At 31.6% G+C, this 24,167-nt stretch overlaps 2 protein-coding genes across 2 annotated transcripts; one reads left to right on the top strand and one right to left on the bottom strand.

Annotated features, from left to right (window-relative positions):
• Positions 1-432: 432 nt before the first annotated feature.
• On the bottom strand, positions 433-12,888 carry LOC134240683 (conserved oligomeric Golgi complex subunit 6-like). The gene is given in 20 exon segments (XM_062722749.1): positions 433-693; positions 976-1,055; positions 1,323-1,376; positions 1,658-1,765; positions 2,079-2,246; positions 2,552-2,683; positions 2,991-3,105; positions 4,971-5,062; positions 6,219-6,283; positions 6,839-6,976; positions 7,385-7,461; positions 7,729-7,805; positions 7,807-7,823; positions 8,011-8,081; positions 8,622-8,704; positions 9,435-9,546; positions 9,841-9,899; positions 10,445-10,516; positions 11,012-11,155; positions 12,702-12,888. Coding segments are annotated over 20 exon segments (1,923 nt in total). The 5' UTR covers positions 12,810-12,888; the 3' UTR covers positions 433-542.
• Positions 12,889-13,133: 245 nt separating this feature from the next.
• On the top strand, positions 13,134-17,635 carry LOC134240706 (uncharacterized). Its single transcript, XM_062722772.1, has 2 exons — positions 13,134-13,479; positions 17,149-17,635. Exons 1-2 carry the CDS (start codon positions 13,245-13,247, stop codon positions 17,481-17,483), a joined length of 570 nt encoding a protein of 189 aa, XP_062578756.1. The 5' UTR covers positions 13,134-13,244; the 3' UTR covers positions 17,484-17,635.
• Positions 17,636-24,167: the final 6,532 nt, after the last annotated feature.

Raw genomic sequence — 24,167 nt, 5'->3', positions numbered from 1 at the left:
TTGACATGTTTGGGCAAAGCAGAAAATCCAGACAATTTTTTGTATTAAAAATGCCATAATAATTAGTTTGAAAAAAGTCAGTCAGCATTTTCCTAGAACATTGTGTATACACCATAAAACTTGCGAAACAATACTACTGAAATCCTTGTTTCATCAATGTGTTTGTCAATAGCTTGTCTCATTTTAATATTGTTCATATTTAGAGCATGTTTTGCATTTTGAAAAAAACTGATAGACACCCACCCAATATGCAGTTGATAAGGGTATTGCTAGATACTAGAACATGTTAGTAAGGTTATCTATAATTAACAATCAATAAATCTAGTCATAAAACTACCTTTTACAGCTTATTTTAAGAATTTGGGGATATGTTTTATGCTCATTTTAGATAAAATCAAAATAACATCAATTAATGAAAGAGAAATGTTTCATTTTTTTTATATATTTTATTGTCAATAATGAAATCATGTTCAACATGAAAATAATGCAACAATATCAAAATAAATAAACACAAGTCTTGTTTTCTTGTTTAGTTTGTTAAGTTAATAATGAAGAAGCTTCATAACTTGGTCTGGAGTCCTGGGAACGATGCCCTGTGGTTCTTTATATTCATTGGCAGGATTTTTGATGTGGTCATACAAAATTCGATATGATTCATTAATCAACTCCATAGATCTTTTCTTTATTGATTCCCTAGAAAGCAATTAAAAGTGATTATCAAAAGTATTTACAAATTTAATGGGTAAATCAATAAATAATAGACCAGTTTTAATATAAATTTGAATGTCCTTCAATTTTATTTTATTCCTTGTTGAATCAAGATGTAATGAAAGAAACTTTTAAATTATGAAACAACAGTAAAATCAGACAGACCTCAAACCCTTGGAAAAGTGTATTCTACATGTATTTTTTGGCAAAGACACATCCACTAAAATAGAATACAAGGTTAAATGTAATTCGTCTACACTAACTTACCGTATTCGTGCACTTAAGATCAGACTACACTGTGGCAAGGCTAAGGCATCAGGGTTGGCCAAAAAGCTGTCAAACTGCATCTATGTTGAATGAAAAGGGTGAAGATATAAAAAGGGATCACAAAAAAAGCTACAAACAATAAAAATCTGTGAACACAGATTAAATGTTTAATATTATAGGAAATTGCATTCATTTCTCTTCTGCTGTGGATTTTACAAAAATTTATTGATTAATACTAAAAATTTCAATCTTGACATCACTAAGAAAGCATATACTTATCAAATTTAAATAAAAATATTATATTTCACTTAAAGTTAACCTGTGTATTGAATTGGATGAGTTCATACCATTGCTGCTTTTAATGTTCCAGAATCCATGCCTTGGAGTAAAGAGAGAGGACCCTGGAAAAGAGAACCAATAGCATATAATTGTTGCAAGTAAGAAAGAATTAATTTTTTTCAAATTGGAGATTTTTTTCTATAGATTTGTAGAATGGTGATTTCCTTAGTGTTAGATGAATTTTATGAATGAAAGGTTGCAAATTTTACATACAAATAAATTCCTCACTTACATTTTGTAAACCTAGAAGTTTACGACATGCATTTATGTCCTCTTACATATTGATATTTAATGTTGAAAATTGCACATTAAACATGTCTTCAAGATTGACATCACCAGTCACCTGCTTGGGTTGGTATGCCTGTACTGTCCTGTAGGCTTCTGCCAGCCCCACTCGATTCAGGACAATGGCGGCCTGCTCATTAACCAAGGTGTCTAACTGGGCATCAACCTAATTTTAAAAGAACAATTCATTACTTCGTGATCAACTTTATTTTACAAATTTACTTTTTTTCATTAAAAGGCCCAATCTCAATTATTTTTGACAACAAATGAAAAGCTTTTGGATATATGGATTTGTTAGAGGGGTTAGTTGTGTTTAGATTATAAAACTTAGGTTTTAATTAATTTATAGATTCTTTTTTTTCAATTTTCTTTCTATTTTATAGGAGGGTGGAGAATTTTCTTGATACCTGAACCTATTCATATTAAAGAAAATACTCAAATAAGTCAAAACATTAAGATAAATATGTGTATAATTTTACTTGAGCCTGCAGCATTTCCAGTCTGGTGTCTGTAAATTCATACAATGATAAGGTAGTCTGCATTACGTATATACAGTTCACCATGTAGCAGGCCATGTCAATAGTGTTTAGTCTACTGGCTGAAACAGAACACATCTGAACAAGGGGGTCCACAATGCAGGATAAAATCTACAAAACATAAATGTACATTGATCATGATTAATTAGGGAAATTCCCTTTTAAATTACCAGCATCTTTCTTATTTTCCCAAAAACTTTTTTAATTCAAACAAAATTTACTCCCAGTCAAAATACCAGTAATTTGTGCAGCTACAGGAGTTTAAGTATATGATGAACAGTGTTGACTAAAATTACCAAAACCTTGATATTAAATCTAAAAACAAAATTCGAGTTTCTTTAATGTTCTTTGATGTTAATCATAGATTCCTAATAATTAGGCAATTCATGATTTAATTTAATTCAAACTTTTATAACCTGTTTGAAATCCTGTTTCTTATCATCAATGGCAACAACAGAAGCATCATGGCAGGCCAGGACATCCTTCAATAGCTGCATGGTCTGACTCAGAGCTGCTGGGGTCGAAAGATCAGCAGGAGGCAGCTCCACCTACAAAAAATATTTGATGTACCATCCAGAACTTCTAAGAAGTGTTTTTCTCCATATATAGGGATCAATATGTTTCAGGTCATTTGGTACTACAACATTTTCTTTTGTTTATTACTGAATCATTTATAATTTGACCATATACTTTTATCAGTTATAAGAAGAGAACATATTTCAAGGCAAGTTGGGTACATTTGTAGTTATAGTAGATAAGGTTCAAACTTAGAATTGTCATCAATTAAACAGTTGCAAGGTCCTATTTCTTAAAGCATGCATATAAGATTTTACAAAGGGAAAAGATTAAACATACTTTATCCAACAGTTTGTTAGCATGACAGCTGAGACTGTTGAAGAACATCCTATGGCTGAGGTCCTGGATTTCTGTGATGGTGCTCAGCAAGGCGGCGTCTTTACACAGGATCTGTCTGTGTTAAACATTGAAATTATAAAATGTTTCACTTTATGCAACATTATGTTTACAATGTAGTGGCAAATTTTTGGGTATCATGTAAGATTAGGTTGACAACTGCTCATAAAAAGTTTTTTCCAAACTTTTAAAAAATATTTTTAATCATTTAATTTATTTATGTACGTATCTTTTTTAAATGGTGGATATAAAATGAGATTTTCTTGACAAAAAAAATTGTAGTTTTTCAGCAGTCACTGTGCTATTTGTCATTAAAATGCATTATTTTATTTTTACATATATCATATCAAATTTTAAAATTACATTTTGTAAGAAATAATATAAATTAAGCTTTTGTAAATCACTATAAAATATATTTACAAGCTAGTACATGTTTAACATACAGAAGAGGTTCACACAATTATATTAAGAAATATTTCTCTATGTTTTAAAAAGTGATAATATATATTCTTTATGTTCATTTGTTTGTAAAATGTATATATAACATGTACAGCTAAGTTTCATAAAATTGAAAACCCCAAATATAATCCATATTGATTCTAGGTACAAATAGATGAAAAAAATCAAATAGTGAATAAAGCTTTCAGATAAAATAAAAACCTGATAATAACAGTGCAAGTTCCCAACTTTATTACTTACCTATTGCCTCTATAAGATAATTATAATTAAAACAACAATATTTTGAAAATCTTTTTTTAAATAATAAAAATGAATTTGAAATGTGATTTAGAATTACTGTCAAATTTTACAAAGCTGTCAAAAGTACATGTATGTACACAAAAAATGTGTCGAATATATAAATTAAATGCAATAAACTAGACAGATACCCAAACATATACCAACTGCAAAAAATACTTTATTTTACAAAACTTGTGGGTTAATTCAAAGCATAGAACTTTCTTGTTGCTGAACAGTTACTAATGGCTGTATATAATTCAAGGAAGAAATTTCACTTTCCATGATTAATGCACTAAACGATTATTTATGCACTGTGACATATGTACATTACACCATAAGTATGCACACTAATTTTAAAGTATGCAATCCTTTCTAGTTTGATTAACAAGATAAAAGAAGCCTGTTATTCCCTTAATTAATTTTAGAATCTACTGTTTATATCATACATGTATAACTATGAGGTCTTTATTATAAATCTTACTATATTAGGCCATAAATGATAATAAATATATTAAAATAAATTAAATATATTTTTTTTATTATAAGTTTTTTATCTTATGATGAAATTAAATTTTTTAAATCCCGAAATGTGATTTAAAAATGGTAATTGCTGCAATACAATATATTTAAGCAAGGGTCTGGTCAAAAAGATATATGATGTGAAGTAAAAAAATGAACCTTTACTATGACTTTTATATATATTGTAATAAAATTACAGAGACCAGGTCCAAAAAAATCTGCAAAAAAATATTTTAAAAAATAAAAAATTTCAAAACTTGTCGATTTAAAAAAAAATTCAGATGAGAATCTAGCAATTTATTTATTATGGCCTTATCAAAATGTCACACTAATGTATAACTGTTACACTGAATTGAAAACAGGACATTTCTTATGATTTATGCACTAAACAGATTATTTTCTCTTTTGACACTACTGGATTTCATATGTACATTACACAAAAACTTACAGGACTGGCATAGTCTACATGTAACAACAAAAGTTATGTATGTATTCTGTTGCTAAATAATTATAAACTGAATCTACAGGTAATATCTCAGTTCTGTTTCTCTTCATTTTTTTCCCCATTTGTGTATCATATTTTCAGAGATTAAAATTTTATGACAGCTCTTTCATACTGTATAGGAATATACCCTTATACTGGATAAGACCTCCCCTCCTACTTACCCTATAGTGTTGTGGTAGAACTTGAGAAGGTTATTGAGCTTATACAGTGTGACGGCATCCTGCTCTGACACCAGGACTTGTTCTACCCTCACCTAAAAATATCATAAAGCATTCTTTTATCTAAATAGGGTTATTTTCAACTCATTTATTTTTGCCTTTTTCACCTTTGCAAACAATTTTGTCCCATTTAAAATTTGTCTATGTGCAATTGTCACAATATTTTAGAAATTTGTCTTTTAAGTCTTCCAAAAAAGGGTGAAAAGGGCAAAAATAGATTGAGAGTGCAAATTTCTTTTTCTGCTTTTATATTCAAAAGTTGCTTATAAAAAATAAAATATGGAAGGAAAAAAGTCTTTGTGCCTCCTTCTCCTGATGTATTATGAAATTTGTTAATAAAAAATTGAATCTACAGCGGAATATATCTAGTTCTGTTTAAAGATTATTATTCTTTTTTTTTTTCCCGCAACTTTGTGTCATATCTCTCTCATTTCTCAACGGATTTCGCTCAAATTTTTAGAAATTATAGACGTTTATAAACTCTATGAGAATGCTGATTAAAATTTCAAAAAGTCACTTCCGGTTTTGAGTTATTTCCCTTTAAACGAAAATTTATAGGCTTTCGTTTCCTACTTAGGCTCATAGATGGCTAAAGCTGGAGCAGAAATTCTACTGATTTTAGATAATAGAAGGATTGAAGTTGTGCACATCGGTTTTTGTTTTTCGATTTCTCTTTTCAAAATGGCGATTTATAGGGGTAAAAAATTAGAATGCTTAAAAGAACCAAAAATTACTCATATTTTGCTTTTTATCTTCGAAACTAAAAATATTTTGTTAAAATATATAGAACATAATTTGTTTTTAGATCTTTTGATATGTACCTTAAAGTAAGGGATCTAACCAATTTTTTCCCATTTAAAATTTGTTTGTTATACATCAAAGAAGCAAAGTTGTTAAAAATTTTTCTAATGGAATTTTTCTTTTAAACCTAGTGAAAACGCGTATTTTTGCTGTTTTTGACAAGTTTGGGATAACATATGTCTCTGGGAGCTTAAAATTTAATTTTCCTTGCATCGTCGTCACTTCCGGTCAAACCAGAAGTAGCAAAAAATGGCTTATTTTTGCATTAATTAACAAAGCTTTAGAGGATTCAAAGCATTTTTAGGCATTATTTCTCATTTTTGTTAAAAATGAAATTTGTTAATGAAAACTTATTTCTTCTAATAATTCAAGAGAATTCCTGTGAATTACCTTAAATGGTCTACAGACACCCTCTGAAATGTGTCCAAGAATGTCTTGAATCATTTCTGTGGTAACTATAAGTAATAAAGAAAACCAATTAAATTTATATTCTTGAAGCAAAGTTTTTTTTTTGGAGGGGGGGGATTTAACATCAAACCTCCACTAAATATTACATGTATTTATTACACAGAAAAATTGGTAAAATAGGTTTTCCTATGAATCAGTATTGATTTAATTAAAAATTAATAATGGTTAAATCAAACACATTTCTGATCAAAATTTTACTATATTCACTTTAAGTACACTTGACTGAGTGCAATTTGAAGATCAATGAGTGAAAGAATTGCTTAAATATAAGTAATTCTAATTCATAAATGTTTACCTACATGTCATTTACCTACATGTGTATGAAAACTAAATAAGCACATGATTACATCCACTACTTATGGTACATAGTACAGGCACATTCATGTTCTAAATATAAATTAAGGACAGATGATACAAACAAACTTTTGTCAAAAATTTTGAAAATAACATGATTATATCCACTACTTAATATGGTACATATAGTGCAGGCACATTCATGTTCTAAATATAAATTAATGTACTTATTAAAATTATCATTTTACCTTCACATTTTTTCAGAAGTGTGTGAACATACTCCTTCTCTGAGGCTGCTGCCTGGTGTAACCATGCCAACATGTCTCCAACATACCGCAAAGGATCATGGGAATGCAACTCAATTGGTCTTGGTGTTCCCCCAGGCCCTAAGAAGGTCAATCAAATTATCAGAAAGAAAGTATCAAAAACTATACCAGTAATTCTTTTACTAAAAGAAATTGATTATGTCTTAAAGTCATCCATTCACAAATTAAACAAAATGTTCCTTCCCATTTGTAATGCTTATTGTTATGATTCCTCATAAATCGAAAACAATTAACACAGTGAACATAAAGTGAGATCTCATGTAATACCTTGAACTTAATGGTGCAAAAAATCCGGATATCTGAGGATTCCAGATATTGAGATATTGGTTGTGAATTCAAACACACTGTGAAATATCAATTGCAAATGTCTCCATATAAATTCAGATTTTTTTTATGCATCAAATGTGTTCATATGGTAGATGACAGAGAACGAGAGAGCAAGGGACTACTTTGGTTCACCTTACTTACCTCCCCTTGTGAGGGCATCAATGAGTCCACGCACTACAGCTGTACGTCTTGCTGTTCCATATTCATCTAATGAATACCTACAACAAGCAAATACACAGTTAACTGGCTGTTTCATTTTAAAATGCTTGTTTCAAAAACTTAAGACTACCATTTCTGTTCAAGATAAATTTCATATTGGATATTGTGAGAAAAGATTTTACATTTATTTTCATAAATGTGACATTTTTTTCAGTCACTTTCAATGTTATTTCATTGACAATATGGCTTTTGTCATGCACCATAAAAATTTCTAATCTCAATACAATCCATAAGAAAGCATTTTTATAATGATTTTGTTTACTGACCTAAATAAAACTGGTCTATCTTGTAGGGCCTCCATACTCTGACAAAGCATGGGAGACACATCAGGAGAGTCCCCAGTTAAGGGTCCTACACTCATCTAAAAATAGAAATATATACAATGACAGACTTCAGTGTAGGTGTTATGTAGCTATAAGCATCCGTGACCAGTGATATTGGCCAAGGAAGTTGTAATGACAGAGCTTCATGAAATATCCCTACCTGACAAGTCTACATGATTTACACACCAATAATTCCATTCCTTTAAATACTGAAAAGTGACTTACTCTGGGTCCATCTGTATAATCTCTCATAAGCTGATTCTTGGTGAAGAGCCATGGCTTCCATTATCTCCAGCCTACCAAATATAAATATATGTTTTAATGTCCAGCCTACCAAATATAAATATATGTTTTAATGTAAAAGACAGAAAACTTTTTGATATATGAAGCTGTAAAAACAGTATTGCATTGCTTGCAATCTCCCTAAGAGGTCAATAAAAATGTGGCTAATTTCAATCACATGACTGTAAATAAAATACAGTGCATGTACATGCAAATCATCACTGATATTCGATATTAATTATAATGACATTGTTTTGCATGGTGCAGAATTGTTGTATTTATTTACTTCATCATGTTCATTTATGATAAATATACAATTAACTTTGGTACCTCAAACACTGATATATTCATGGATATTTTGAAGTGAGTTTGACCTCCCCTTTTCTCTTTTTCTAAGTTATTACAACCTAAATATATTGAATCCTCATTTGTAGAGAACTTTTCATTACCTCTTTCACTTTCAATTCAACATAAGGAGGTTCAACTCTTACAGTATCTATATGATTACTTATAATATACAGGATACATGTATTACAATAAATCTCTGTACACACCCTGCAGTTTGTTGATTGGTCCTCAGTAAAATCTTACAGTCATTATGAATCTGCTTGACTTTGTTTAAACTGGTAAAAAACTCCTAAAAGAAAAAAAGTTGTATGATTTTTATCAAAGCAAAGTATTGTATGCAATATATATTCACTGTACACATACATATTTATGTGACACTGTGTTGTTATTTATGTAATTCGAAGCAAAAAAAAATATTTCCTCAAACTTGAAAAAGCAAACACACTGATTTCTGAATGCTGATACTGTAAAACAAAGAAATAGAAGTCTCTGACTCACTGGAATGCTGTACCAGTTTTTATTGAACAATTTGAAAAGTATAATAAAATTGTACTTGGACTTGAAACAATGGCACTAGGTAACTAATAAATAATGTAAAAATCCTTGGTTTTCTGTGTCAGATTTAATTGCAGCTGGATAAAATTTGGTAGAAGTGTCCATGAGATTAAATTTAGCAGAATTCTTAACTCTTAGAAAACCATTGCAACACCATTTATTAATATCAAAATTAAAAAAAATAATTTGATCCCTTGGTATATTAAATACACAGGTAGAAACAAAACTTTTCAGTTAAGACTGAAAGGCGGCTTTCAGTGACTTTTCAGTGGCCATTCAGCCACTGAATGGCACATACATTTCAGTGATCTTTCGGTTGCCTTCCAGTCACCTGTCAGCAAATACACATTACTGATTTGTGTATAACAAGAAGGATTTTTGTACCCTTATTGACAATTTGACATGTAAACAATCAATTCATTGGCTGATATCTAACCCCTGACCTGACTCACTTGACCTTTTACCTGACTTAGTGATCCGTCTCGACTTCCTCTAAGGGCCTTCACTTCATTTGGTTTCAGTTGAAACTTATCCAGAAAAACATCAGCCACTTGTGACTTCATTTGTACCTTTTGGCTAAAAAAAATACGTTCACATTAAAATAAATAAATGTAAATATAAATAAATATATTTCTAATTACAGTCATACATTTTTTTGTAAAACACAGCATGTTAAATATATTTTTCACATATTGTCACTCCATGAAGCTGTTTCTGCCTCAATAAGATTGTAAATTAATAATTTCATTTATTTCATCGTTTCTTAAGACAAAGAAATTAAATAAAATAAGCTTTTATAATCACCCATACATGCAAATAAGAAATTAACAAGATGCAGTGATCAAAAACATATATCATAAATGAACCAACCTTTCAGCATGGAGTTTTGTAGTCTGCGATATCAAATCCTGGGTCTGTTCTTTTGCTGCCTAAGAATATAAATTTATGTAAATTTGTATATTTTACATGGACACAATAAACAATGGTATATTTATTTTAGACTAAAATATTAAGGGCCTTTAAAATTTGTAATTTCTGTATTTAACAAGAGGACAGCAACCAAAAAAAAAAAGAACAAATTACATTAGAAAGTCAATTTTAATTTTTTCTAAACTTTTCAAAGCCAACCAAAAGCATGGGGGTACATGAATGTTGTATGTGAATATAAACATGTATTGAAATACTATATTATATATAACCCAAACTTCATGTTTGTTTATAATTATCTAGACAATATTTGCCACATAGAAAACATTTCTGAATACAAAATATTTCAAGCAACTTAATTGATTTACTGTAATAGACCAAAACTAAGACTTTCAATTAATTTATAATAGGCAAGTTTTTGGTATGCACAGCTTCCAAATAAAACATGTTTTACTGTGACTTGTATAATTTAAGAATGTAGATGCCATTTAGACTTTCTACAAAAAAAAAATTTAAAGGGAGCAAATGTATGCATATTTTTTATTACCTTCAATCTTGATGTCATATCCTCACAACAATCATTCATGGCCTTTACATCCGCATACACACTGTCTAGTTGCTAATAATTAAAATGTGTTTAAAAAATGAAATAAAAGACAAAACTAAGTTTCTAAACAAATATGTAAAATTCAAAGTGATACAGTAATGCCATGCTGTATGTAAACATTTTTACCAAACACCTTCAGTTCATTATGCTAACCTGGGGCACATTTCCATCTGATATTAATTACATGTAAATAAGGAGAAACAATAGAATTAATTGTCTTTATGTATGACCATAAACTTGAAAACAATGGTCTCAACACCTTTTAAAAATATTCCATTATATCTGAAATACTATCCCATTATGATATCATATTTAGATTTTGAGAAATCATGGGTAACATATACATGTACTATTATTCATCTCAAAGAAAAATATTAAGTAATGATGTTGAACAACTCTAAATGCACAAAAATGAAGTCAATTTGAAACCTTAAATCTAATGTCCTAATTGAGACAGTTACTCTGTGTTCACTCAACTGCAAAAATCAACATTATTCATAAACTCACCTCTTTGACTCCTTGAAAAGTCTGTAAAAATTCCTCGTTAATGGACAGACTCCTGCGTTCTATGTCACTTCTGAGGTTTCTTCTTGTCCGAAGACTGTTCTCAGTGAAAAAGGTTGACAATGCCTTGAGAGATTCAAGCATTTCCTGAAATATTTAAAAACTTTAGATGAATTGCTGCATCTGTTATGGATTTTTTGCACACAAAATAAATCATATACATGTCAAACAAGATACAAAGCAAAGGCACATAAGCCTTTAACAGGTTGGGCACAGCCTACCAAATGGTACTTTATCCCCCGTAAAATTTAATATCGGTAACGAATTTTACTAACCAAATGGGGAACTTTTTTATTCTATTGCAATTTTTATTAAAATAAAACAAAAGCGCATTCATTCAGGCAAGGGGGGATTTTAGTGAACATATTCCTCGTACAATTAACATAAATCGGTCGAATTTCTATGTGTAATTTTTCCGTAACTTCGTAAAAACAATACCCGTAGTTGTCTGTAACAGCCGAACTTCTTGATCAAACGATCAAAAAAAAATCTTTATTGCGTCTTGTTGGATAAAAATCCAATTTTATACAGTGATTTATATGATGAGTTAACTTTCAATCTCTTTTTGGATCTTCGTCAATGTTTATCTCCATAAAATCCTGTTAAACACGATCCTCATGCCTTACCGGTATGGTGGGCACTTCCTGCTATAAAGTTAATTTTTTCCAATATATAATACTTGTTGTTATTTTTCTTTTAGGATGAAGTTGCAGATTCCATGCGATCTTTTGGGGTTTAATATGCATATTACTGGTGAATTTAATAAATTTGAAAAATAATATTCAATAAAAGATGTACAAAATGACTTTTGCCATTATTCTTGTTTTTGTTCCAAGTGCATCGTTTTAAAACAATAATTATGTCATACTCCAACTGCATTTACTATTTCTATGAAGAACAAAGCCATTGTGTTCAAAATAAAAAGAAATAAAGGCAAAACTTATTTTTCTTCTGATTTCCTAAGTTGAAAATTAACACAAATGTGCCTCCGTAGTTAAATCCGACTTTTCATCAGGTTTAAAAAAGATCATCGTTTTGATTGGTTTGCACTAATTGATTGGTTGCCCGGATAATCGAAATAGAAAGTAAAGGACATGATTGACAGGTGCAGCATCGTTGGAGAAGGAGAGAATTTTCTTTTAAAGTAAAAAACGGAGAAACATTGCACTTGTTTACATAAGCTACGTTTTTTGTCAAATTTTTGAGACTTGCAAAAAATTGCACATAGAATTTTTGATTTTTTTCACCCAGAACACCGATAAATATCTATATTATATTCCACATGGTTTAAAATTATGCGAAATTACACTCCACTCTATGGAATTAAACAAAACCAATTTTGTCCCCCATTTGGTTAGTAAAATTCGTTACCGATATGGTAGATTATCTACCAAACGGGGGATAAAGTACCATTTGGTAGGCTGTGCCCAACCTGTTTAATTATTGTTATATATGCTTTGTTCAAATATATTGTTCACCTTTTTGGAAAGAGGCAAAATCTCCATAAAATCAATGCAACTAATGGTGCACTCAGTAAGTACAGTATCAGAGTATGGGACTGATTCACCCCAACATAAATATTGGCTCAATTTATGATAACTTGCTATGCAATACTTTTTAGCTGGTCATTTACCTTATCATTGTCGAGTCTAGTTTCCAGAATCTTATTGAGCTTCCTTGACAGGGGGTTAGTTGCTGGAGTAGACGATGTTTCCGCGACTGTTCCATCTCGGTCCGTCATGTTGGCAAACAATCGATGTAGAATATATGCTTCTTTTCTTTAGTGTAAATAATTGCTTTCTGAAACATTTGAAAGACCTAAATACTAAGAACTGAATCGAAATCGGAGAATCCGGATTGTTATTTCATTGATGTGTCGCCATTAAAAAATCGACTGTAATTGTAAAACCGCAGGGGTAAGATTATACTTAAAAACCTATTTAAAGCTCTATTCCGTTTAATTTTTTAGCAATCATATTAACAATTTCTATGGTTATCACAGGGCTTTGGTGACATTTCAGGTTTATCCTCTGTCATTTTCACCAAAATTGATTCACCTTTGTGATGCATCTCACAGGAGCCAAGGACTGAACAGAAGGAGGAGGGAGCATCATAAGTCCTAGATAGGGACTACCTTGAAATAACAAACGTTGACAGTCCTTCATCCTTGGGCACCATGAGTAGATTCGACGAAGAGCCTGGGGTTACAGATCTTGTTTTACTTGTGGAAGGGAGAAAAATTTATGTGACGAAAGCTATCCTCATGCACGTTTCTCCTGTTTTTAAAACAATGTTTACATCAGACTTTAGAGAAAAGGACCAACAGGAGCTCCTACTTCCTGGGAAGAAATATGACAACTTTGTCTTGTTTTTGACACAAATTTATCCTGGGGAACGACCTCCTCTAACAGGTATTAAATATGGTGGCCCGTAAGTGCATTAAAAAATAGCAAAAATGTCGTGTCTTGGGTGGAGGAGGGGAAGGGGGGGTTACACAGTTATACACCACAAGAAATACTACTATAAGTCCCTGTCACACGGTGACAGTGACACCCCACTACTACTAGCCTAGGTAATGCTTCTTGTAACAGAACAAAGGGGATGATAAATAAGGATTATACAGGGAAATCTTTAAAAATTCTTATCTTAATTAGAAAAGCCATTTGATGAATCATTTGGAAACACCCTAATTGATACTGTAGTGTAGATTGGTTTTGTTAAAAGCACAGCCCTTGTTTATATATGCGAGATAATGAGCCTACAAAGCTGATCAAATTTTTTGAAACAAACAAACCAGTGCAAAATTGGGATTAAATCTTATTTTGAAGAACTGCAAGGCAAATGTGACTCATGTGAGCATTATAGCCCATGGACCTCTTTTTTAGTAGCCTCTCTTGCAAATTAGGGATGGACATTGCCAAAAACATTATGTGAATATTATCATGATTTTCGATCCCCTTAAATATATCATGATTGATATGTGTATTTTTACTTGCCATTTTTTTCTTAAAAGATGGGGGGGATAAGACGGGCAGAATGCCTATAGCGCGACAGATAAGAAATGAAAAACGTAATCTCAATTAATACATTCAAATTTTATTTCATATTTCATCTAACATTAAAGTATACTTAAGGTAGGATTTTTCTCTGGTTTCTGACTAGATGAAACATTAAAAGTATATTTGCTTATATGTCTTATATATTGAGGTGTAAGGAATTTAAAAGACCATATTTTTCTTTCCTCATCACAATTGTACAACTTTAAATAGAAATGATAAACTGCGTTTGAAAACTAGCAGGGACTATATTTTTGGCGGAATGGTGGTGTATGAAAATATCTTCTTTTCTGCCTCTCAAAATTATTATAGAACAATGAATTTAGTTATAATTTTTACACAATCGAAGACTTGGAGAAATTTTCAAATGTAACTTAGATTAATAATGAGGGACTAAACTTTCAAAATATATCAAATAAATATGATTTTTCAAATAAACTAGAACTTTATTAGCTTTTGAACGCTTCCTATCAAAGTGCAGATTTGAGCCAAAAATTCATAAAAAGTATTTTTTCTCTCTAAGTAAACGATCAAAACTTTTTGTTTTTGTATCATTTTGTAGCATTCGTAAGACTTCTTTATTATATGTGAAAATAAGAAAAAGTTAAATATAGGAAGCATATGAAAATAACTAATATATCCTAAAAAATTAAGAAAAACAGAGAAAATTTGGATTAGCCAATATCCAGTTAAGTTAAATTATTTATGTAATTTTGGTAATATCATGCTATAGACCCGATATAGTAATTGGTTTTTATGCAAAAAGAACAATCATTTATTTAAACTTTTGAAATAGAAGAGGTACAACATGATTGGCAACAGTTATTTTTTATTCTTAATGTCAAGGAAAAAGATAATGACCTTGACATGACCTTGCCTCTAATATAAACGGTCAAACTTAATTTCACTGATACTATAACTTACTGATATTGTCTTCTTGATTCTGTGAAAATTTCATTAATTTTTAAATATTAGAAATATGAGAAGAATCCTACCTTAATGTAAAATCTCAATCTAAATTTACAAAAATCTCACAAAGACTGAAAATATTTGCCTATGAAAAAGCATACACATACTTAAAAGAACAAAAACGATCATTTTTCATACTTTAACAAATTTTTTCAATATGACCGGGTCTTCGCTCCATATTTTTAGCTCACCTGAGCCGAAGGCTCAAGTGAGCTTTTCTGATCACATTTTGTCCGGCGTCCGTCTGTCTGTAAACTTTTCACATTTTCATCTTCTTCTCAAGAACCGCTGAGCCAATTTCAACCAAACTTGGCACAAAGTATCCTTGGGTAAAGGGGATTCAAGTTTGTTCAAATGAAGGGCCACGCCCTTTTCCAAGGGGAGATAATCATGAATTTGTTAAAAATTAATGGCATTTTTAAAAAAAATTCTTCTCCAGAACCACTGGGCCAGGAAAGATGAAACTCATGTGTAAGCATCCTCAGGTAGTGTAGATTCAAGTTTGTTCAAATCATGGCCTCCGGGGCAAGGTTGGGGCCAAAATGGCCGACCCGAGTTTTACATAGGAATATATAGGAAAAATCTTTAAAAATCTTCTTCTCCAGAACCACTGGGCCAGGAAAGATAAAACTCATGTGGAATCATCCTGAGGTAGTGTAGATTCAAGTTTGTTCAAATGATGACCCCCGGGGCAAGGGTGGGGCCAAAATGGCCGACCCAAGTTTTACATAGGAATATAGAGGAAAAAATCTTCTTCTCAAGAACCACTGGGCCAGGAAAGATGAAACTCATGTGGAATCATCCTCAGGTAGTGTAGATTCAAGTTTTTCAAATCATGACCCCCGGGGCAAGGTTGGGGCCAAAATGGCCGCCCAAGTTTTACATATGGATATATTGGGAAACCAATATATTTAAAATCTTCTTTTCAAGTACTTCAAAGCCATGATTAGTGATATTTTTATGCAATCATCCTAAGGTAGTGTAGATTCTAGTTCAAATCATGAACCCCTAGGGGGGTAAAAATTCAAGCCCCCCCTCCCCCCACCATCACCTCAGTAAACTTTCAGTTCTGATCTGATATGTGCTTTTTCCTAGCCGATGGGGTCAGGTGAGCGTTGTGGCCCCTGGGCCTCTTGTTTGAAAGATAATCCTAAAAGTTTGCGATAAAATAAATATTTTTTGGTTTACAAGAAAATGGAGGGAAGACCCACTATACCTTAAAAGTACACTTGTATGACAAAGCATAAGCGCGTTAGTCTCAAAGCAGTATAATACTTCCGTATTTTGTTGCTGGGGTTCGAATCCCATATATACTATCTAATATTTTTATAGATGAATTTTTTTAAGAGATTTATTTTCTTTCAGAAATTTTTTTTCTTAAAATTACATAAATTTACATAAATTACATAAATTTCAATAATGAGAGTTGAGAAGTAAATTTAAATACTCAATTTACATATCAAATGTGATTTCTTAATGACTGATGCTATAGGCATTCTGCCCCCCTTATCCCCCCATCTTCTTTAAATTAATGAATTTCCATAATTTTTGTAACAAGTATGGTGTGAAAAAAATATATCTTTTTATCATTTTAATGTATATATTAAAAAAAAAACATTTTGATGCCAAGACACTATCCTTTTACTGGTTATTCTTTTTTTTTTTTTTTTTTTTTTTACAATACTGGTAATTTAATTCAAAAAATTTAAACAATTAAAAATTGAACAAAACAATTATTTTGGGTATATTTACATGTATAATTATAATGCATACAAATACTTGTCAATTAATTTTTTATCTCGATATGTACCACACTATAAAAAAAATTTATTAACCGTTATACTGATTATATCCTCCATCCCTTACACAGATCACTCAAAAGCTTTTTAATTTTTAAGTACATGTATTTTGTTTCACGAACACTTGCAAAAATTCATGTATTTGTTGTTGTGCTTCTAGCTGGCTTCTTTCTCAGAATATGCTATTTAAAGACTGAAATTCATTAGGAGGCTAAGTTCAGTTTAATATTTCACTTTATTTTATTCCATTATTTAGGGGATGTCCTAAGAAAGATTTTACCGTACGTAGATGAATATCAAGTGGATTACCTGAAGAAAGATTGTCAAAACATACTTGTGCAGGGTTTAGAAGTTTCTAAAGGAATGAGATATTTACTAGAAAACCTGTACATAGCCACAACCTATGGATTTCAAGAACTCTACCAGAAGGCTTTACACCTTTTGAGAATTTTTCCTCTGGACCCTTGTAGACAGTCCAACATCTTTCAACGTTTGCCTTCAGAGACAAAGCTGGATTTGGCCTTTGCGAGATGTCGCCATTTGGAAAAGAAAAAAGAGAGTTACAAGAAAAAATTAGCAAAGAAGTCATGATTCATAAAAATGTATGTTTCACCTAAATAGGACATCATCCATAATCTAATTCATTGGGGTTATGTGTAAATATTTATGTCTGTGTAAAATGGATTAATTTTGTTATTGTGATGATGTACGTAATCTGGATCTGAGTTTAGTAATATTAATTTTAAATGCATTTTGTCTTGTGATATGTACGGTACATGTATTCACATTTACCATTTTTATGATGATTATGATTGTTTTTATTTATTAACTTGAATATCATGATTGTTTTTATTTATAAACTTGAATATCCCACAAAATTTAATCAATCTTAATTTTATTACGGTAAGTATATACATGTATATATGGAAAATTTTTAAGTTAATTTATGCAAGTGACTGAGTACTTGATGACCAATTATTGACCTATCATTAGTTGTTAAAGGTGTTTAAATCCTTTTAAGAAACTTAAATTAATTTCTTGAAGCGTGAAATTTAAACAGTCAAAAATGGTACTTGATAAGAAATCGTGAAATTTTGACACTGTGGAATTAAAACAACTTACAGTATGTACATGTAGTTATTTAAAAAAAAAATCTAAAATCATCAATAAAAGAAGATTGACAAATTTTCCTTTAATTATTCTTGTTAGGGGAGAAAAATAACTTGAGGGAATACATACACAGTAATATTAAATACATATCATATTATTTTGTGATTTCGCATTGTCCCTCAGTGTCCAGCTGTTTTTTCCTGTATATTTGTCTGTTTACAAACTGTTTAAAAGTTATTAAGAAGGTTAAAGTTTGAAAAATTCTCAATTTTTTGAAAATTCAACTTGATATTTTGATATATTGACGACATATTGTCAAAAATTAACAAATAATAGTTGTTTAGATTCTTATGTCGACATGATCCCTGTGAGTTTCAAATAAAAGATATCACAGAGTATGACACATCTGTTTCATATTTGGACATGTTACTAGAAACAAGAGGCCCAGGGGCCACAGCGCTCACCTGAGCACATCGGCTAGGAAAAAACACGTATCAGATAAGAACTAAAAGTTTACTGAGGTAGGGGGGAGGGGGGGGGCTTGAATTTTAACCCCCCAGGGGGTCATTATTTGAACAAACTAGAACCTACACTACCTGGTGATAATTCCATATGAATATCACTAATCATGGCTTTGAAGTACTTGAAAAAAAGATTTTAAAAGGTTTCCCTGTATATTCTTTTGTAAAACTGTTTTCGACCATTTTGGCCCCACCCTAGCCCCGGGGGTCATGATTTGAACAAACTTGAATCTACACTACCTGAGGATAATTTCACATGAAATTCATCTTTCCTTTCTCAATGGTTCTTGAGAAGAAGAGTTTTAAAGATTTTTCCTATATATAATTCCTATGTAAAACTTTGATCGGCCATTTTGGCCCCACCCTAGCCCCGGGGGCCATGATTTGAACAAATTTGAATCTACACTATCTGAGGATAATTTTACATGAGTTTCTTCCTTCCTGTCTCAATGGTTCTTGCGAAGAAGATTTTTAAAGATTTTTCCTATATATTCCTATGTAAAATTTTGATTGGCCATTTTTGCCCCACCCTACCCCTGGGGGTCATGATTTGAACAAACTTGAATCTACACTACATGAGGATGCTTCCATATAAATATGATCAAATATGGCTTTGTTATTCTTGAGAAGAAGATTTTTAAAGAATTTTCCTATATATGTCTATGTAAAACTTTGGTTGGCCATTTTGGCCCCGCCCTACCCCCGGGGGTCATGATTTGAACAAACTTGAATCTACACTACCTGAGGATGCTTCCAAATAAATATGATCAAATATGGCTTTGCTATTCTTAAGAAGAAGATTTTTAAAGAATTTTCTTATATATTTTTTTATGTAAAACTTTGGTCGGCCATTTTGGCCCCGCCCTAGCCCCGGGGGTCATGATTTGAATAAATTTGAATTTTCACTACCTGAGGATGTTTCCCCATAAGTTTCATCTTTCCTGGCATAGTGGCTCTTGAGAAGAAGATTTTTAAAAGATACCACCAAATTTTCATCGATTCCCAATTATCTCCCCTTGAATGAGGGCATGGCCCTTCATTTGAACAAAGTTGAATCCCCTTCACCCAAGGGGGCTTTGTTGCAAGTTTGGTTAAAATTGGCTCAGCGGTTCGTGAGAAGTCGAAAATGTGAAAAGTTTATGACGACGACAAACAACGGACAAATTGTGATCAGAAAAGCTCACTTGAGCCTTTGGCTCAGGTGAGCTAAAAAGACGTTAAAGGTTTATAATCTTGATCATTTAAGCCAGATTAAAGCCAATTTTATAACTTTTTAATAACATTATTTTTTTGGGCTCAATAAACATGATAAACCCAAACCGTACATTCTTCTTTAAAACATAGTACCACCTCAACGGATAAGTGCAGACAGACGGACAGGGCAAAAACTATATAATTATACCCCCCGAATCTTCGATCATGGGGGTATATTAATGAAGAATTAGAGGCAAAAATATATAATTAAAACCAAAATGGGTTTGTGAAACACATGCCCCCGTATGGCAGCTGATATCGAAGGTTTAGGATGGGGGCAAAATCTCCTGAAAGGAGAAATTATTAATTATTTGATAAGTATAGACAACTGATATCGAGGGTTGATGATGGATAGGATGGGGGCAAAATCTTCTGAAAGGAGAAATTATTAATTTTTAGCTCACCTCGGCGAAGTCGAGATGAGCTTATGTTATACCCCCGGCGTTGGCGTCGGCGTCCCAGGTTAAAGTTTTAGGAGAAAGTCCATTCTCAAGTAACTATAAGCCCTACCTGAACCAAACTTGCATGGATGATGCAGTTAGGGATGGACACTACCAGACCTGCTTCGGATGCTGGATCTGACCTACATTTTCAGATGAGTGACCAAGTTAAAGTTTTTGGAGCAGGTCCATTCCCAAGGAACTATAAGCCCTACCTGGACCAAACTTGCACGGATGATGCATCTAGAGATGAACACTACCAGACTTGCTTCGGATGCTGGATCTGATCTAGCTTTTCATCCCCAAGTAACTATAAGACCTACCCGGACCAAACTTGCATGGATGATGCATTTATGGATGGGCACTACCACACTTGCTTCGGCTGAATCTTACCTAAATTTTCATTCCAAAGTAACTATAAGGCCTACCTAAACCAAATTTGCATGGATGATGTATCTAGGGATGGACACTACCAGACTTTTTTGGATGCTGGATCTCACCTATATTTTCATTCCCAAGGAACTATAAGCCCTACCTGAATCAAACTTGCATGGATGATGCATCTAGGGATGGACACTACCAGACTTATTTTTGATGCTGGATTTGACCTATATTTTCATTCCCAAGGAACTATAAGCCCTACCTGAACCACACTTGCATGGATGATGTATATAGGGATGGACACTGCTAGATGTGCTTCGGATGCTGGATCTGACCTACTAGTATATTTTCATTCCCAAGTAACTATAAGCCCTACCTGAACCAAACTTGCATGGATGATGCATCTAGGGATGAGCACTACCAGACTTGTTTCGGATGCTGGATCTGACCTATATTTTCATTCCCAAGTAACTATACAGTTCAAGACCTACCCGGACCAAACTTGCATGGATGATGCATCTAAGGATGGACGCTACCAGATTTTTTTCGGATGCTGGATCTGACCTATATTTTCATTCCCAAGGAACTATAAGCCCTACCTGAACCAAACTTGCATGGATGATGTATATAGGGATGGACACTACTAGATGTGCTTCGGATGCTGGACCTGACCTATATTTTCCATACAAGAGATCAGGTTAAAGTTTTGGGAACAGATCAATCCCAATGAACTTGAAGTTGAAATTTGCAGTATTTTCAAAGTTAAGAATATTTGTTTCCACTATACATGTTTTTCATGCTACAGGCGTAGAAATGTGTATATATGCCATGTAAGGGGTTAAACACAACTTGCAAGTATTGTAGTTGATTTTTGTATATTTTTGTTTGAGCTTGATTCCCGCTTGGCTTATGAGGGATGACAACACTTGTTTTCAACCTCTGATGATATCGGTCTTAAAAGAAAACAAGTTGTAAGCTATTATAGATTTATTTTGGAGAAACCGCAACTCATATCAATAAAATTATTAATTTTACAAAACACTCTGAAAAAGAAACAAATTATTAATAACATTTCATTTTTATCAACATATTACATTTCAGTTGCGTTAACTTTCAAAGTATATAAACATGAATATTATAAACATAGGGATGATTGAATTTACATGTACGTACCTTAAAAGAAAACAAGTTGCAAGCTATTATAGATTTATTTTGGAGAAACCGCAACTGAGGTTGTCAGGGCGCGCACGGCCATTATATACCCCAGAACCGGTTTCCATGACAATTCTGCAACTTGTTAACTTTTTCGGTACCCATGTGACATGACCGCATGTGGTCAGCATGTGATCAGTGTTCCTTAATACTAATTGAAGTTTTACTTTTGCCAAATTTAGAATTCCGTATTTCATAAAATCAATTTAGGATGCGTTCAAAGTCATTAACTTTGACCAAAATCAACATTGTTACTTCTAGAGAACACTGATCACTTACACGAATTATTTGATCTATTGATAGTGTTTAACTTTATTGCTCAATCGCCTGGTCCAAATACACAATTTGTAAATAACATTTACGGAATATCTTTACAACCTCTCAGTAATAAATGCTAAGTAATTTCAAATACAACCTTGCACTTGATATATGAATAACACATAGAAAATCAATAGATATTGAATTTGTACTCAATTTACATAAAAAATGGAAAAATAATACAAAAATTCTATATTACAAGAATATTGTTTTGGGATAAATACTAAATATTAAGAAAATTTGATGTGAGATTTGTATTACTTACACTGATAACATTTGTCGCGGTGAGCTTTGTAATCTTTGATTACCTATGTTTTGATAAGTATCTATAGACAGTTTTTTTAATGCACCCACAATCGAAAAATCGGGGGTATGTAGTTTTTGCCTTGTCCCTCTGTGTGTCTAGCTGTTTTTCCTGTCTATTTGTCTGTTTACAACCTATTCAAAAGTTATTATTAAGGTTAAAGATAGAAATTTTTCAATTTTTTTAAAAATCAACTCGACATTTTGATCATATCGACGACGTATTGTAAAAAATTAACAATATTTATTATAGTTGTTTCCATTCTTATATCGACACGATCGTAATGTGAGCATAAAAAAAAGACATCAAAGAGTAAGATACATCTGTTTCATATTTGGATATATAACTAGAAAAGGACGTTAAAGGTTTATAATCTACATGTAACAAAAAAGCTTTGTTGCAACCACTATTGAAATAACGACTACTATTGAAGTAATTATATCAATAGTGGTTGAGAGTGCATTTCAATAGCAAACATAGTTAGTCACAACTATTGAAATACGACCACTATTGAAATAATTATATCAATAGTGGTTGAGAGTGCATTTCAATAACAAACATAGTGAGTAACCACTATTGAAATACGACCACTATTGATATAATTATTTTAACAGTGGTCGTATTTCAATAGTGGTTACTAACTATGTTTGCTATTGAAATGCACTCTCAACCACTATTGATATAATTATTTCAATAGTGGTCGTTATTTCAATAGTGGTTGCAACATTGCATTTCAATATGATAACCATAGATTTCAATCACTATTGAAATACAAGCACTATTGAAATAATTATTTAATAGTGGGGAATAGTACTTTTCAATATGATTACCATAGGTTTTAACCACTATTGAAATACGACCAGTATTTGAAAGAGAAGTTTCATCGCGTGATTTTAAATTTTTTATCCAAAATTTCACAAAAATTGAATTTGGGTGAAAATATATATAAATTAATAATTAAAGTGTATAAATTAATAATGATGGCTTTAGTGAGACAACATTTTGAACATCACATAAGGTTTACAATTTCTTTATATTTTAGCCATTTATTATTTGCATCATTTTTAATGAAATCAGACCAAAAAATATATACCAATTAATCCAAGCATCCATATTTTGTTTGTATCATCTGTCCTTAAATGAAGATTTAGATAGTTATTGATATTATAATTTCAGAAGTGATTTAAATAATTATTTTGATAGTTGCTGATAATACTTCAAAACTAAAAGCACAATTTAATCTATATTGAAATCTTTATTTCAAAAGTGAACATTATTTCAATAGTGGTTGCAACCTATGTTTGTTATTGAAATGAATCTCACCCACTAATAAAATAATTATTTCAATAGTGGTCGTATTTCAATAGTTGTTACTAACTATGTTTGCTATTGAAATGCACTCTCAACCACTATTGATATAATTATTTCAATAGTGGTCGTTATTTCAATAGTGGTTGCAACAAAGCTTAATGATAAACGTAATGACTGTAACTTTTCAATCGTTATCTTTCCTTACCTATAAAACGATATACATTCATCACCTGCATAACGTTACGGAGTATATTTCTCCAATGAAAAATTATACAATACAAACGGAGAATGAAAAAAAAGAATACAAATAAAAATTTACAATACAAATGGAAAATTTTACAATGCAAATGAAAATATACGAGTATACAATACAAAATGTACTAATAAAAATTACACAATACATATGGAAAAGATCGAATTTTGC

Source organism: Saccostrea cucullata, unplaced genomic scaffold (assembly GCF_032062105.1).
Source record: "Saccostrea cucullata isolate Sc308-1 unplaced genomic scaffold, CSIRO_AGI_Scuc_v1 ctg259, whole genome shotgun sequence".
Taxonomy (NCBI): Eukaryota; Metazoa; Mollusca; class Bivalvia; order Ostreida; family Ostreidae; genus Saccostrea; species Saccostrea cuccullata.
This window is presented reverse-complemented; position numbering and strand designations above follow the sequence as displayed.

Bases quoted from the DNA above. Each gene is read 5' to 3' on its own strand.
- LOC134240706 (XM_062722772.1), top strand. From the start codon at position 13,245: ATGAGTAGATTCGACGAAGAGCCTGGGGTTACAGATCTTGTTTTACTT. The intron at 13,480-17,148 runs GTATTAAATATG...TCCATTATTTAG, and splicing joins GGAACGACCTCCTCTAACAG to GGGATGTCCTAAGAAAGATT.